The following is an 18,254-nucleotide window of genomic DNA, read 5'->3' on the forward strand; positions in this document are numbered from 1 at the left end:
CACACACACACACACACACACACACACACACACACACACACACACACACACACACTGATGTTGTTCCTATTTCGCTTAAACAGGGAAGTCAGTTCACACAGCGTGACCTCTGCAGTTTTTCCTTCTCAAAAGTATTTGCAACAATGCCAGCAGATTAAATGTGTGGGTTGGGGACTGGAGAAAGTGCACGCTGTCTTGCTTGGGGCCCCCCCTGATCTCAGAGTTTTGGTTTTCATCGCACAGGGTGAGAGATTTCTCCTGGATATTTAAGCCTGTGTGACTACAGGTGGGTGGTTCACATCATGTAAGTGGCAGCCGCTGTGGATTTATTACTGAAGTACAGAGGAGGTGGCTGTGGGCAAATTGTATCGCCATCACCATTACTCTGCTAAGTCTCACACTATTTAGAATCCTTTATGCACTTAGTTGGTATTTAAAGAAATAACTAACATCCTGTAGGTGTTTTTCCACATAAACAAATATAAGTTAGTTTGATATTGAGACAAAGAAGGACAAGTGAGGGTATTCTTTGTGCTAAAATATTGATGCACATCAGTTTGCTGTGAGAAAATGAAGTCAGGTGTTTAGTGTTGAAACACATGATTTCTGTCATTTTTTCAGTCAGAGTAATGCTTGTTTAGTCACACCAGATTCAATCATGCTTTTTTAAAAAGTTATATCTGTTTTCTTTGGGTTTTTGATTGTTAATTGAATAAATTTTGTAATAAATGGTAAATTTTGCTTTTTTCTTACGAGAGATAAATGATGCAGCCTTACCAAGAATACTTTTATTGACTGACTCAATTTACAGTTGACAATGCTAAAATTAGGTCTGGTTGTAGCTGACAGTCATTCAAAACACAAAGTTTAAATGCTACTCATTGAGTGAGATTTTTTCCTAAAACTTTAACATTAACTGTTGGAGCCAACTCATGAATCCCTGAAGAAGTTTTATTGACGCTTTCAGAAAGTAATCAAAGGATGGACATCTACAACATATTAGCCTTTTCAAGATGGTCGCCACATCAAGGCAATCTTAGCAAGCACAAAAATGCTATAAAGCAACCAATTTTGAAAATATTGAGCTAAAATCTGGAGTGGTTGTAACTAAAACTGACTCCCAATTTATGCTTTAAGTGCAAACTGATCACACAAGATCTGTGTCTAAAACTTTGCCATTAATATTTGGAACCAACTGTTGTAACAATATTTTATATCTGGAACTGAGCACTGAATAAAACCAATGGAGCTGCTTGAAAGTTTGTACAYGCACAGGTGTTGAGTCACGTGAGTAGTCTAAAAAAAGCCTGGGTGAAGAGCCCCATTGAGCTAAAACTTGGGGWGATAGTAGCTGAGAGTAATCCACAACACATACTTTGAGTACAAAACATTGAGTGACTTTGCTTAAAACCTTGGCTTTAACTATTGATGTCAACCCAGTGTGTCTGTTACCAAAATATCCGATTAAATGGCACTCTTAGAAAGTAATTATTAGACATACAACGTTAACTGATTAACCTTTGGAGTCAACCAAATTAAGATATCTGCCAATCAGTCTTTGCCTACACAAAAATGGCTATACTTTAGTAAATATTACAAACATAGAGCTACTTGGTGTGGTTGAAAAGAAGTACTCACAACACATACTCCCACTGTCACATGAGATATCACAATATTGCATGAACACATGACCAACACATCTAACTCCTTCATTTTCATATGATGGTTTTAGTCGGAACTCTGGCATGAAAAACGGTGGCAGGATTCCTAGGCTTTCAATAATTAATTACAATCTGATTAGCTTTGTGATTTGAACTGTTGGTTGAATAAAATTCCACCATGAAATAAATATAAAACTTCTCTTTCATCATAAGAAAATAATTTTGATAAAGATAAGTAATGTAGCAATACTGCTTTTGTTTACTGTTTGATGCAGTTTTGTGTTTTGTAAGACTCCTATAAAAAGGGTTGAATATTATTCAGTAATAAACAATGTGAGGTGTTTGTATCTTACATGAAACACAAAAAYAAGTTTTATTAAATGACTTTAAACCTCACTGTTTTCTCTTCTCCCATGAAAGGCTTGATGTTCAGTGCACTTGTGCTGCTGTGTTGCTGCCTGCTGCAGAGCAAACATGCGACCACAGAGGGGCATTGTGAGACCAACCGCCATGTCTTCTATGTCGTTCAAATGGACGGAGGCACCCGGGCTGTCAGAGCTCTGGCCGAGCAGCACAGACTGGAGTTCATACAACGGGTCAGTGCATGTTTAAATCTCCTGTTATTGCCTCCACCTATGGGGCTGCAGCTGCAGAATCCTGTCACTGAGGGGTTTTTTTCTTTTCAAGAGCTGCCAAAGTGCTGACTTCTATTTCCTACTTGAGAGATATCTGACTTTCATCAAATCACAGCAGCGTTTCTGAATATTTCAAATCTGATCAAAGACGCACAGGGTAACACACACACACACACACATAGACAAACACACATACAAGAAGCCACATAATATGCTCCCAATAAAGGAGACTCATACACATGTTCACAAAATTATCAGCAGCCAAATTATCTTGTGTGTGAGAAAAATTTCCTACATGGTGATGGCTCCGAATGAATGCCACTGGAGATGATTGGGTCTTTAACTGTTTCTCTGAGTTTTAATCTGTCATGCTGAAATCTTTCCATTTCTCAGAGGACTGGATGTGATTTATCCACATCAATACTCCAAAGGTTACTTTGGTTGTTGAATCTGAAAGTGTGTCAGCTCTCTTAAAAATGTTTTTGGTTTCACTTGAAACGAGGCCACGAGGCAGGTCTGAATTAGGTGCGTTAAATTCTGATAGAAAAAGTTCAAGAAGTGTTTGGTGTTATGACGTATTTAGACATAACTTGTATTAATTAATTAATTAATTTAAATTAAATAAAATTAAATTAAATTATGAAATCCTGTTCCTGCTTTGATTGTTTCCTTTCATGGATTTAGAATGGAAATATTTAACTTCTATATGAAAGTAACATTTGCTAAATAATGCAAGTTATTAGGATATCTTGTATTTTTTTTTATTAAACACAATATAAGGAATTCTTTGTGGCAGCAGAAGATGGCACACTGAAGCACTTAGATAAATACGAAAAGCTGTAATGTAATAAGGAGCTTTTTCTTTTTAAAACAATAATTCAAACCACTAACTACTAATGGAAACACTACCTGAAATACCAACAGGCATCAACTTTCTTCTGTAAAGCCCAAATGGAGGTTTTTGGTGCTTCATTTTGTAATAATCTAAGCAGACAAAATCTATCTTTTGTTGTATAAACTTTATAAAAAGCAGAAAGTGGGAGTAGGATGTTAATTTGAAAAAAAAAAAGGTGGAAAGCTTAGACAGCTTAAAAGTGTGTGCAAGCATTCTGTGGTAAAAAATAAAAATTGAACATAAACCTTGTCTACATAGAAATACAATCTTTGAAACAGTTTTAGTTGCTGTCTCTAAAAATATTTTTGTAAATACAGCACTGTTTTGTAGAACTGTCTTCATCCACACAGAAACACTAAAAATGACACAAGATGACACAAAATGCTATAAGAACAATGCCAAGCCTGTATATTGTGCTGTAACTCTGCCAGAAAATTACAACAAAAACAGGAAACAATGTGAGGAGTGTACGCTTAAAGCTTACAATCTAGATGCTAATTGTAAACACAAGAAAAATATGTCCTCTGGTAGGTTACGTTAGAGGTAGAAATRTGACATGTCGTAGCTAAACAAGCTGAATGTTTTGATAGCCTGAATGGCTGAAATAGCTGAAGATACACTGAATTAGCTACAGTCCAAACAACCAGGAAAAAGACCTAGCGTGAGTACTGATTGTGCATCACCATAATACGTAAAGGGCTCCAGAGTTTGTGCATTGGCATCATGAACTGGTAAAATCTTTTATTTACATTTTTTTTAAAACTTCATAGTTTTGTATATATGCTTTATGCTGTGACACAAAGATGAGAGATCAATAAAATTCTGAATCAGTGTCTTTAAACATTCCCTCTTTTAGATTCAGTTTTAGTTGTCCAATTATTAATCCATCCATTCTCTGCTGCTTTTTTTTGGAGTCAGGTTGTGGTGAGAGTAGAACTGTAGACTAACCAGAAAACAGGAAGCTTTGTCTTGCAGTTTAGCTTCCTTTTCATCACAATGGACGAGCACAGAGTCTGCAATGCCGCAGATACTGTACCAATACAATTACTGATCTAACAACACATTCTTCCTTCACTTCAAAACAAAGCCCCAAATTAATACAACTCCTCCACTTGCGACAGGATCTCACTTCCAATGTGGAGAGGGCAGTCAACTGTTTTCTGACTGAGTACATTGGCCTCAGGTTTGGAGGTGCTAATCCTCATCCCAGCTGCTTCACACATGGCTCTGAACCTCTCCAGTGAGCGCCGGAGATCATAGCACTGTGATGCCAGCAGGACCGCATCAATTGGAGACATGAGGTCACTGAACCGGCCCTCCTCTCATGAATATGGTTGAAGGACTTCTCCATGACCATTGAACACATAGACTATCATGCCAGCAAACTCCCATGCCCCCTCGAGGAACCTAATAWGGATAATGAGCTAGTCCAGTGTTCCACAGCAGCGATGGAACCTGCATTGTTCCTCCTGACTTTGAGGCTCAACCATTGCCCAGAAAATGGGAACTACCACCTCAGTCTACCAATTCAGTGCCAAAGCCCCTTGATGCCCACTCAGTCACTGAGCCTTGAAGAACTCAAGACAGACCTCATCCACCAAAGGACTGACCAACCAAGCCCCCAAACTTAGCTTCCTCCATGAAAAACATTTTTAAAGGATTGAGAAGATCCTCAAAGAATTTCTTCCACCTCCTGATGACATCCCACTGGGTAAGATCTACAGCAGGGGTGTCAAACTCCAGTCCTCGAGGGCCGCTATCCTGCATGTTTTAGAGGTTTTCTTGCTCCAACACACCTGATGTTGATCGCTGGGTGATTAACAGGCTTCTGCCCAATTTGAAGAGTTAATTCAWTCACTGAATCAGGTGTGTTGGAGCTGGAAAACCTCTAAAACATGCAGGATAGCGGCCCTCGAGGACTGGAGTTTGACACCCCTGATCTATAGCATCTCACATCACTATATACAGTGTTGGTAAAGTACTGCTTTCCTATGATGGTTTGCAAGAATCTTCTTGGATCCAACTGAAGACATCACTGAACTTTTCTCACATTTGAGCATTAGACTCAGTAACTGCTAGGGCTGCAGTCTGCTTGGCCCATCTCTACCCGTCAGCTGCCTGTGGAGTCGTACTTGTTCACAAGTCCCACAGGACTCCACCAGTTTGACAACTTCCCTTATCCACCACTGGGTTTGAGCATGTCTGCTACAAGAGGCACCAAAGCTCAGAACAATCACCTTAACAAAGAAAGTGCAGAACATGGCCCACTTGGACTCTAAGTCTCTGATGAGATGTAGTTGACATTTTATCATAGGTGGGAGTTTACAATCACCTGACAAGTTTCTCAGTCTGGTCTATCTGGTCAGTCAAGCATATTCCCCTGTCATGTGATCCAACTCACAATCAGGTGGTGATCAGTTTACAACTCAGCTCATCTTTTCATTTGATCACCCAAAGCACTTGGCAGCAGATCATCACAGAACAGAACAGAATTCTTGTGTTCAGATCAGAGAGGCCATAGGCCCCTCCAGTTTAGATGCTACCTATGTGGGCAGTGGAATTATGAGCCTGGTGCCTCAGTCTCAATGTTGACAAATCCAGAAAGGAAACAGGTCCAGATCCTCTTAAAGAAACTGGTTCTAGAAACAATGTCATGCATTGATGTGAGTCCATGTACAGTATATCAAGTTAATACCCTTCAACCTAACMCTCAATCTCAGGCTCTTTCCTCACCAGAGAACTATCAGTCCATGTCCCAAGAGCCATCTTTGCTAAGCTATGATCCGAGTGCCAAATCTCAGGCATCTCAGGCGCCAAATCTCATCTGTGGGCTACCACCCACAGCACTGTGCACTGGACCTGTTTGGCCGCTTCTGCAGGTGATGCATCATCAGATAAGTGAACCCATGTAGCTCATTCAAGCTGAATCCAACTGGGCCCATGGGTAGAGTCCTGGTCACCAGGTGCTTGCCGACAAACACCTTCCCCAGGCCTGGCTCCAGGGCTAGGCCTCGGCAACCCACGATTGAGTGAGGGACATCATTGCTGTCTTCTGTCCATACAAATGTTGTGAATCATTCTTTGTCACTTTTTGTCTGTCACCTTGGGCAGGACTAATCTGCTATGGGAGACCCTACTGGGGGCAATTGCCACTAACAGCATACATAACTCCTAGGATTTTAAAAGCACACTAACTGATGATAATGATAATGATATGATGATGTTTGGCAAACAGATCTCTATTTGCCWAAATGCCCTCAGCCAGCACATGGAGAGTGTTGTGAACATCATGATGACAGAACATGCTGGTTTATCATGACTGATATCAATATTGCAGTATTCAACAATAACATCACAAATCTTAATGCTGCTCTTATGTGAAGATCTTTTTTTGTTTAGTCATACAGTCCTTCAAAGGTTTATAGACGTGATACTGGAAGGTGTGCGTGCAGTTTGACAGCATTGACTATAGAGTTATTGGGAGTGCCTACCAACCTGGTGTGATCTGTGTGCTTCATCCTCTCTGGGGATCGGGGATGCCAGCTCATTGTTACYTTGGCCCTGCTGCTCTGCTACTGCTGCCGCCTGGATCATGAATAAAACATGCCTTTGACCTTTTATCAGGAATGTATTGGACAGTCCACACCCGTGTCTTTCTTCTTGCTCCTCTCTCTCTCTCTGTTTCTCCCTCTCATTGTCCCCTGTATATGCACACATGAGCACTCCTGCTTTTCCTCTGTTGTTTTTGGCTCTTTCAAGTTTTAATTTGTAGTCCCTTGATGCAGTTTTAATATGTATCCACAAAAAAATTGCGTTTTAGAATTTTTCTTATTTTTATTCACAAATTATAGTTGTGTGTCATTATTTTTTGGTGGTGGGTCAGCTACTGCTGTTCAAATTGGTTAAATGAGTAGAAGAATGCAGCAGTGAAATCCAAAAGTTGCATATTGCCAGGGATCTACATTAACCATGTTCTCTAAACGTGTCTATCCAGTAACAATAAACCCAGGGATGAGCTCTGTCAGTCGTCCCTCAGGTCCAATATGCTGACTGGCTTCCTTTGCACACCTGTCACCAGAGGCTGATGCTAAATGTCAGCGACACTAAATCGCCTTTGTTAAGTCAAACCTGTTTTAATTGTGTCACCTGTGATTTGCGCCTTTCGTGCAGCAAATATTGTGCATTAAGAAGGAGCGGAGGCTTTACAATTTACTGTGATATACTGTGTAGTTGAAAAAAAAAACACATTAAAGTGGAATGAAAAGTGTGACAAGCCCAGTGCCAGCTTGGGAGGTTTGTGATGCTTGCTGGCATTCCCTCTCTAATGCTGCGTGAGCGGAGAGAGAATCAAATGTCTCTGTGCTGGCACTCAACATATTGTTGGTCTTTTTGATTTAGTGCAGAGCATCCAGGAAAATGTCAGCGCATGTCTTCATTGTGCAGACTTGACATCTCCATTTTGTAACTATAAAATGGAACAGAAAAAAAACTAAGCAAAATACCTGAGATAATGCCTTTATGCCACACRGACAGATTTACTGTGATGTATTGTTGTTGGTTTTTGCAGTTGTCTCTCGCAACAGATTTCCTGCTTGTCTTTATAGTGTTTCCTTTTGTTGTTAGACATTTTGTTTCTAAATTTTAAAAAATAAAACAAGTTTGTCCTTTAAGCCAGTGGTTCCCAAAGTTGGGGTCGGGACCCACAGTGGGGTCCCGAAACATCAAGGTGGGGTCCTGAAAAGATTTTCTGAATTACTTAATTAAAACATTACAACTAACAACATTTTTTTACCTTTGTTGTTACAAAAGAGTAAAGTTAATGTACTTAAAATGGACAAAAAGAGAATAATAAATATTGTAATTTTGTTCTTGTTTATTTGACGTGAAAACAATGTTTATCAACCAACAAAACCTGGGGTCACAGGTTTCTGCTGCTGGTATTTTGTGGGTCAAAAGCTAAAATGTTTGGGAACCACTGCTTTAAGCTAAAGACAGTATTCCTTGAAGGAAAACCGATTGTCAGCCGCTTTTAATGTTGAAGTTTTTGGATCATCCTATGATGAAAAATGATGAAGTTTTAGCAGTTTTGTTTAAATCTCATGAAATATCACAAGCTACCCCATCTACTTCCACTTCAAATTTTTAACTCAATATCTGAGAAATTGTGCTGGCAGCCATCTTGAATTAGATTGAAACCAAAAGTTAATCAGTTGTAAATTTACATGTGATTAAAAGTGAAATTTCATTAAAATTCATCTAGTAATTTGTTAAATATTTTGTTTACAGGTAAGAGTTCCATTCAACAGTTAACCCATTTAATGCAAATGCAAACAATCTGAACAATGAGTCGTACTTGAAGGATGGTGTCAGCCATCTTAAATTTTGCATGCTCCAAAAGTTAATCAGTTGTAGAGGTATATTCACTTCGTTTTCTAAAGGTTTACGTGAAATCAGTCTAGTGATTTGATGAGATATTTTGCAGAAGGAAAGAACTGTCTCTAAATAGTTGAGTTTAAACAAAGATCTTGGGTTTGGGATCAGTCTCAACTACTACTACCACTAAGRGTGTATTCATGCCAAGAAACTCCGGTTTGTTTGGGGAGGGGTGAACATGTAATTGAATTCTGATGCGGACCACAAAAGCAAACTCTGGTCTGCCTAAAAACCTAGGTCTCAGTTCGGTTGAAGTGAACTCAGTTCGATTACATGTGTGAACGCCAAGCGGACCGGAGACTGCTCCAAAAGTAGAAGAAGTAGATTTTAACACAGTGTATTCTGAGTAATATTTGTAATAAAGTTACTCATATACCTTGCTGGATGTACTGTATGTATAAGGTGAACATCACTGCTATGAAGTTGGATGTGCTCCTACTCAGTGGACTCCACTCCACTTCATACAGAGCATCTCAGCCACCTTGTGTGAAAAACAATATTCTCAGGTCTTCTGCTCACACTGAGGCCATTGTTAAAGAGGGTTTGTTTGACACATTTGCCAAAAACCAAAGAGGAATCCTACAACCACTAAAATCTGACATCACTCCATGTTTGGTTACATTTTGTGAAGAAGGAAGTTGCGCTCAGTGTCTTCTTCAGAGGTTTTCTTGTCGATTCCTTCAGTGGTTCTTCAGTGTGAAAGCGAATGGCACCTGCTGAAAATGTACAGCTCTTTATGACTTTCTGAAAGTTAGAATTTGTCAAATACTCCCTGAGATATTTTGGTAACAGACAGGCCAATGAACACAATCACACAATTGAGTAAAACAAAATTGTCCAATTTTGCATTTTGAGTGACAAATAAATACTAAATGATCTTATTTCCAAGGAGCAAAATGGCTATCATATATTATTATTATCCAACAACAGTTGCTGTGTTGTGTGTATGTGTGTTAGCTTGTTCTATTATTACAAATGTGACTGTGCGGGTAATGGTGGCATGAAGTTCACACACCCCTGGCAAAAAGAAAAACAAGCTGATCTCCATCTAAAACTGAACATCTTCTGTTTCTCTTTATGTGAGTGCAGAACAACAGCGTGGTTTCTTGATATTACATGTTGATAAAGCTCGCAGGCTTACTCACATTACAGCCGACCTAGTTTTAAATTGCATCCCATAATGCCACATTGTTTACACATTGTTTCTTGCTCAGTTAAGAGTTTGCAAATCCGATTAAAGGCAGATTAGGTCTTTGGTTTTTGTTGCTTTTATTCAAGATGAAATCACTGCTTCACAAGAATTAAGTTCCCTTGTGTGTGCGTGTGTGTGCAAGAGAGAAAGGGAGATAGGGGAGGGGGTGCAGAGAGAGTGAGAGAGTGTGCAGGATCTGTGCTGAACTCTGACTTCAGGAAGTCCCTGGTCTCCAGCCAATGGTGAGAGACTTTCCCTCCTCTCCGCTGAGGTGGAATACTGTCGRCAGATTAGCATGTCATTACCATATCATTAGCATAATATTAGCGCGGCACAGCTTGGCTCACTGTCTGTGGATGCTGTGCTATCAGCTCATCAAGAGATTCAAACCTCAATCCGCTCCATGGTTTGCCCCCCACGTCCCCTCTCCTCCCTGCTCTTCTTCTGTACACTCGAGGTGTGTATTCCATCTGAGTAAAGCAGATGTAATTGAGGCAGAGAGCTGGATTTACCAGCTAAATGAAGTCACACAAACACTTTTCAATCAGCTGGGGCCACTGTCCTAGATATTCACGCATCTCCTTCTCTGAGTGCTCATGTTGGTGCAGTTTTTTTTATTGCCTGCTATCAAAGGCAAAAGGGTCATATTTTTGCTTGTGTCTGTAATTACGTATGTTCGTTTGTCTGTAACATTAGCAAAACATGTCATTATCACTGTCAGATTGTAGTGAAACTTTCAGAAAGCGTTCATTGAGTTGACTACAACAACTGATTAACATTTGGCTTTAACCCAATTCAAGATGGCTGCCACAGAAAAGCAATATGAGCAGTTTTACAGATATTGACCTAAATAAACAAGTATATTTGTTGTTTGTAGCTGATTGGCTTTCTTAACACATACTTTTGGCACAACTCATCACACTAGATATTTGCTAGAAACCTTGACATTAACTTCTAGAGTCAACCATAATTGTCTGTAAGGGAAAAAAAATCTCCTAAACTATTGGACGGGTCATTAAATCATCAGCTGTGCTTTTTGTCAATACCGTAAAACCCAGAAAATATTCAATATTTATTTAAGAACTGCGAGGGAGGGTACAATCTAAGAGGGGAGGATAAATTTTAAATCTTAACCATGAGAACAACTTTGAAATGCTTCTGTGTATCTATTTCTAGTGTTAGGCTATGAAATAATTTAAGGATCTCAAAGTCCAAATGTCAGACAGTTTAAAAAAATGTATAAAAATGTGTCGATACATCACAAATTGAGACTGCAATGATAGGGAAACCCGCATATTGTAGAGGTATGTAAAAATTGGTTATGTATATAGGTATGAATAATTATTTTAGCTGAACACAAGTGAGCGATAATAAACTATGCTTCTACTCCTTTTTCATTATGCCAGCTATTTCCCTTAGTTATGATGTTCTATAGTTATTGTCCTTAAATTTTTTTATTTGATATTGTGAGCTGTATGTTATGCAACACATGGGAAGCTAGGTATCAAAAACCAAAAAATAATAATAAAAAAAAAAACAAAAAAAAAAAACGACCAGACTTCTGACATGGCTCTGCACTTCAGTTATTCCTGGCTGTGCAGCATCACTATCACTATCCTGATCAAACAGATACTGCTCGACCAACCATGTCCCCTCCCAAAACAGAAACAGCAACAAGTGGGAAATCAACATTGGATGTTAATATTGACCCAGTTTTACTTATTGGGCTGATAGGGTATGCTAAAAAATGACCAACATCGACCGACACTGATGTTAATACCTGTGTATCATGCATCCCTACGCTAAGCGCTAACAGTTTATGGGAAATCACATGAGATTTAACAATATCACATAAAATTTGTGTACACAGTTATTTTCAAGGTTTACCTACATGGCTACAACTGAGTCAGTTCTTAACATAAAATAATCTTAGTTTAAACCTCTGGCATGAAAGGCAGCAGGAGATAAGTTTTTCTCATGGAATGCTCCACCTTTAATTATCATAGCTTCAGTCAGATGCTAAGCTATGTCAAGCTTTTCTCTGGCTATATTACTTTAGGCTGTTATGACCAGGTGTGTGTGTGTTTGTGTGTGTGTGTGTGTGTGTGTGTGTGTGTGTGTGTGTGTGTGTGTGTTTGACCAAAAAGACTAACCTGCCACTATCTCCTCCCTCAGTCCTTCTTCACATATTTCTATACCGTAGGGCACATGGGGGTGCCAAAAGGGACACCAATCCTCTAATGGTTGGGAGCAAGGGCCCATTCCATTAGTCAGGGGACCCAGAGTTCATTGCTGCTTCTCATTGCGCGGAGGGTGGAGGAGGAAGCGAAATGGAAGCAGGTGTTGGCCGGGGGCAATACAAAGGGCAACACTGAACCAGCTGCATGCTGGGAAATGCGGCACTTATTTTCTCTCTCATCCCCACTCCTCTGGTGCCGGTTTTGGTTTCCTCATGCATGTGCAGAAACACACACACATACTTACACACACCAACACACAGCCTCCCTATCACCTGCTTTTGTTACCAATTTATTTTATTTCAAAAAGCTTTCCTCCATTTTCCTTATCTTTTTTTCTCTCTCTCTCTCTCAACCTTACACACTCACTCATTCATTCACACCTATYTCAATCACTTTAATTTTCCCTTTGCTTACCGCCCTCCTCACTCTCCATTTTTTGCACATACCTCACTTTCATTTGAAAAAGGAAAGAGGTCCCGACTATGTGGGGAAGATGTGGTTTCCCTCCCAGGCGGGTTGCTTCATCAGGACACAAAGGTAAAGCAGGAGAAGAGGAGAAAGTAGAAGGTGGTAGGAGAGCAGAAATTATGCTCCGACTCCGTCTGTTTCTCTCTGTGGGCTTAGATGATGTATGGTTGCAAAGGCCACATGTTGGCCGTGTGATGGATTAAAGCACTTTGTAGGAAAATTACTGAGAGCGCCTCAGCACATTTGAGCCTGGCCCTTAATAAAACTCTCTTCAATATTGAAATGGAGAGAGAGAGAAGGAAACACACAAAGATAAAGAAGATAAAAGATGATGGTGGACAAGAGAGGAGAGGAGAAAAAAAAGCACACACATCACATACATGTACTGTCTTCTTGAATGAAGAAATAGAGAAATTATTTAAAAWTTTTTTACAATCCATTACACATACAAATATTATAATATTTTACAGATATTGAGCTAAAATTTGGTGTTGTAGTCGCTGACAGTTAATCGCAGTACATACTTGTGGAGCAAGAATTTTGCTTCACGTTTAGCATTTGATGGAATCAGTCCTGTTCGTGTTTTAGCAAGTATCTCATGAACCACTGAATGTATTTGAATGAAATTTTCAGGAAGTAGTCTGTTGATCTAATATTATTACTCATTACCATTTAGAGTCAATCTATTGCAAGAAGGCTACAGCAGATAACTGACATTAGCCAACACAGACATGTATATAACAATTTTACAGATATTAATCTTAAATGTGAATAAAACAACAACAACAACAACAACAACAACAATAATAATAATAATAATAATAATAATAATAATAATAATAATAATAATAATAATAATAATAATAATAATAATAATAATAAATTGTATTTGACACTTGTGTTTGACACCTTTCATTGAATGCATTAAAATACAAAATAATAAAACAAAAATGAAGCATAACAATGTAAACATCACACACAACATAACTTAAATAGAGGTAATGCTGCTGGTTGGGTCAGTTGGGTGGCAAAGGAGGACCTGAGAGTGTGGGTGTGGTAATGTGGAGAAATGCTGTGAGATGCTGAGGTTACAAGTTTGTTGAGGACTTTGAAGGTGAGGAGCAGGATTTTGTAGAAAATGTCAGATTTGATGGGAAACCAGTGAAGATGTTGCAGGACAGTAGTTGTATGACTTGTGGAAATGAATAATAAAACTTTTTAAATTTTTCGATACAAACCAGTATTCAGCCCAGCTCTGATAATACAGTATACATTGATTCAGCAATGTTTTTATTTATTAGGAGTTTTTAATAGTGATGTAATGATTTACTCAAACCCGTATTTGATTAACAGTTTTAAGTTCACAAATATGATTATTTTTCATATTTTTATTTTCAACAAAATGAATTGTAGCCATTTTATAACCAAATAAATTTTTTTCTTTTAACATCAGCATTTTTGTCTTTGTATCTAGGTGTTACTGTCTGTTGTCTTAGTAACACAATATAACTTTAAGTAAATAAAAATATCATCACAAAACCTTTTGTGATGAAAAGTTATTAAGTATCAAACTGATTTTTTCTTAAAGACACAATAACAATGAAATTGATTATTTTAATTTTATGAATTGATTCACATCCATGTGAATCGATGTGAATCAATTAGTATAATCAATACTAATCGATTCTTAATTAATTGTTATATCCCTAGTTTTTAAGGGTTCTAGTTAATATGTCATTTTAATATCTTGGTTATTACACAATGAATTTGTGCAATTTTATGATCTTCATGTTTATTTTGTTTTGACATGTGTGGCAACCAGACCTTGTATGCACATGTTTCTGTCTGCCTGACTCATGAACACTGCAGTCAGGGAGTGACAGATATGTGGTTACCATAGTGAACCTAATGAGCAACTGGCTGCAGATTTGATTGGTTGATTGATGATGCCTTTATTGTCATTGTACGGAACACAATGAAATTACATTTAAGAACACCCATTCAAGAAGACACTAGCCTGGTKTAAACCAGACCCTGTCCTTCACTTTGCTTCGGACAAGGGTCTGGACTTGATGCATAGACAAGTGATTCTTGCAGGAGGCATGGTCTCTGCTGAAGTTTAAAATGATTGGATCAGTTGGCTATGACGTATGTCGCTGTGACGGAGGCTAAGCTAAGRAGCTAACCAGAAATCGCATGTGCTGTAAACAACTCTACTGAGAGAAGTACCAAGCTGAACGAGACGACTGTAAATGAGAGCTGCTGCTTTGTCAGACAAATTTATTTTAATTTGGAAGCCTTATCAACACGGACTGGCTTCATTCACTTCCTCCACTGCCGTATGCTAAAATAACTAGCAGACACTGCGCAGAAAGTCGACGTCGTTCAAAACTCCTCCTTCTGTTTGCTGATTGGCCCAGGTAAAATAAACTACAAGCAGACACTGCACAGAAAATTGACGTTCTCTTCTCTGATTGGCCCGGCTAAAAATCTGCCAGCAAAATCCATCTCAATGGGAGAAGTCCCAGATGGAGCAGTGAAGGGAAACTAGAATTGAGCGGAGCTGCGTAGGAAGGCAAGCGCCAGGCTAAGAAGACACACACATGACAAAAAGAAGAAAAGAACATTTCTTCTGATAYCTGCTCTCTTTACAACAATTTTACAGATGCAAACAATGTAGAACATTTAAATATACAACAATAAAAACAATATCAGCCCAAAATATTGGCTGGCCGATGTATTGGTCGACCTCTAATAATGATAATCCAACAGTAACATCTGGAACAATTTTATTGACAATTATTTCCCTCTAAAATTACAACTGGTTGCTGTATTTTGAAAGGATAATTGTTGATTTTTGAAAACCCATCAGTGGTTTTGATTCTGTCACTTCAAGCTGGATCGTCATAACTTTTCACACCCCTTCTCTGTTGTTGCATTTCCTGCCAATACTGTAACCAACAAGGCTTAACTGCTCACCCTATTTAGCCCCCTGCAGTAGCCTTTCATCATCCGGACTCCCCCCTTTCCATTTGCTGCTTCCTGTTTTTCCACAGTTGAGCCTGTGGAGTCCTCAGCCCCTGTGGGGCTGTCAGCGAACACACATGCTGCTGTTTTCTCTGTAGGGTGGACTACCTCACACAGCTCTCACACACTGCATCAATGGCTCTGGATGTCTCTGCTTGGTTTTGTTTWTGCTTTATGCTTTTTCCGTCCAGCCCTCCCTCCCTTCAGTTGTGCTTTTCTTATTCTCAGGACTGGTGTGGCATGAAAATCCTRTGAATAACAGAGGAGACTCAGACTAACTCTGAAATTCTAGACTTTAATGTAATTATCAGAGTTATGTATTATAGGTAAATGTYCTGATGCAGCTCAGCAATTCAGGTAGAAAAAAAATCAAAAAGAAAAAATAAGTAGGTCCTCTGGATGGGTTCTTCTTTAGTGAAACGTTTCATCTCTCCTCCAAGAGACTTCTTCAGTCTGATGAGTTTCAGGTGAACTCTGAGTTCACCTGAAACTCACGGAATTTTTTGAGATACTCATTTTGGGATTTTTTATTAGTTGTCAGCTATATCAAAGTTAAAATAAATAAACGTTGAAATATATCAGTCTGTGTGTAATGAATAAGGTATAATAATATACATGTTTCACTTTTTGAATAGAATTATTGAAATTTATCAACTTTTTCATATTCTAATTATATGACCAGCAGAACCTGTGTCTCATACTCAATTGTATGTAGAACAGTTGTACTCTTGTTTAATAAATATGAATACAAAATGTTTTAAGCAAACAAAAAATTAACACTTAGTTGAAGTGCAACGACAAAAGACACCCTGAGTGCAGAATCCTGTGTGGTTGTGGTAAAAAATCGAAATCGATGTACTTGCGACTTGGGCGTGTGGCTGGGCCTCTTTGCAACATCAGAAGCAAGTTTTTTGTTTTGTTTTGGTTCAATCTCATTTATTTTTAGGCGACATTACCATGACAAAAATTTGTCTTGCTTACATTTTTCACTTGGTTGTTTTCTATCATTAGCTCTTTGTATATTTTACATCTTTATCATCGTGGAGGTGTGCTGTGTTTTTTAAAATTGTCCACTTTTCATCTCCTGCTGCATAAATACGAAACACGAGCGATTGTGTTTTTGCTTGTGTACATGCATGCGTGTCTGTCAGTTAGAAACAAATCTCATCAACCAGTCAACAGGATTTAAGGAAAATCTTAGGTCTATTAGATRTACATCTTCAACTGATTAGCTCTTGCAGTCCAGTTCATGATGGTTGCCACAGCTGATCAAYACTATAAAACAAAATGWCTATAAGTCAGYCAATTTAACATATGGAACTAAAATTTAATGCGATAGCTGAACGTCATGCTAAACACATACTCTAAGTGCTTGTTGATGTAACCAGGACATTGTGCATAAAGTTGTGTTCAAGATTTGACCAAAGCGTCAATATTTCTGTTGCTTCTCAACATAAATTATTAGTTTAAAATTCTGCCATATAAAACAGGACGCACCACTTCAAATGATTCTAGGCCTTTYAGTCATAGTGTAATGATTCAAGCAAACCATTTGTGTGTGTGTGAAGTTATGTTTGTGTGTGCTGTAACTGTCCGTGATTAGTGTTCCCATGATTAGTGGCTGGCTGATCGGGTTGATTTGTCTAACAGTTGTGTGTGTCAGGCCAGATGAGTGTTGGTGCTGGAGAACATGACTGAAGGAGTGGATAATTGATAGTGACAAGGCGCTCCCAGCCTTAATTGCAACTGGCGAATTAGATTACCTTTTCAAAGTGCCTTCATTAGCAGGGGGAGAGCCACACCAATGGCCCTCTGATTGGCCTCATATTGTTTTGCTGTGAACCTGCTCTGGCAGGGCGCAAAACTATTTGTGTGTCTGACTGTGTGTGTGTGTGTGCGTGTGTGTGWGTGTGTTTGTTTTTGGTTGGTTTGAAATTGCTCTCTAATTTCCATACACACACTGTTGTCTGAATGCATGTCAGACCCATCCAGTACAATGTCAAGTTGACACATTTGTGACACTTCAGAAACACACAGTTGAAAGTTTCCTTCTGTATTTTTATGGATCATTGACTCATTTTTCGATGACTCTGAGTGACAGTTCCAGTTTAAAAAAAAGTTTGTTTTTTTGTACAGTTGTCCATTTACCTGTGCATTTGTTTTGAAAGCTTGCAAAGTTCTGAACCTCTTTTTAATCCCACTGAGTTGAAAGGAAAAGTGTCAATCAAATTAAAGGCAAGGTGTTGGTTAAAAAGTTATACTGTACATTCACYTTTCTTTACAAACTGTTTAGTATTCCTGTAATCAACAGAGTGAGCAATATTTACCTGTAATAAAAAAAACATGAGTTTTGCTCTAATATTCTTCTACGTTGGTCCTGAGGGTTTCTATAACTCAGATTTTCAGAAAGGCAGCACCACAGATCAGTGTTCAGAGCTGTCGTCTAATGGTGAGAAGGTCTGTTACACCCCACCCCCAACCTGAGGTCTCTGTGGGGTTTTCATCTTCTCCCTACGTGAGTTTTCCCTGAGTTCTCCAGGTTTCCTCTCACAGTCCAAAAGTTGGTAACTTTAAATTGTCCCTCGGTGTGACTGAGAGTGTGGAGGGTTGTTTGTCTCCATGTGATGGGCTTGTGATCTGTCCAGGGTGTCCCCCACCTCTGCTGGATATGGACAGTGACCCAGAAATGAGAAACAGGTAAAA

The 18,254-nt window shown here is 38.8% G+C and overlaps 1 protein-coding gene across 1 annotated transcript in view; it reads left to right on the forward strand.

The window, feature by feature from the left end:
* Positions 1-18,254, forward strand: part of LOC106528261 (furin-like protease kpc-1) — a 288,666-nt gene that overhangs the window by 15,689 nt on the left and 254,723 nt on the right. The window contains exon 2 of the mRNA XM_014023386.1: positions 2,082-2,257. Within this exon, the coding sequence (XP_013878840.1) occupies positions 2,087-2,257 (171 nt within the window). The 5' untranslated portion in view covers positions 2,082-2,086. The remainder of the gene's footprint in view (positions 1-2,081; positions 2,258-18,254) is intronic.

This window comes from Austrofundulus limnaeus, unplaced genomic scaffold, assembly GCF_001266775.1.
Source record: "Austrofundulus limnaeus strain Quisiro unplaced genomic scaffold, Austrofundulus_limnaeus-1.0 Scaffold366, whole genome shotgun sequence".
NCBI classification, from domain to species: Eukaryota; Metazoa; Chordata; class Actinopteri; order Cyprinodontiformes; family Rivulidae; genus Austrofundulus; species Austrofundulus limnaeus.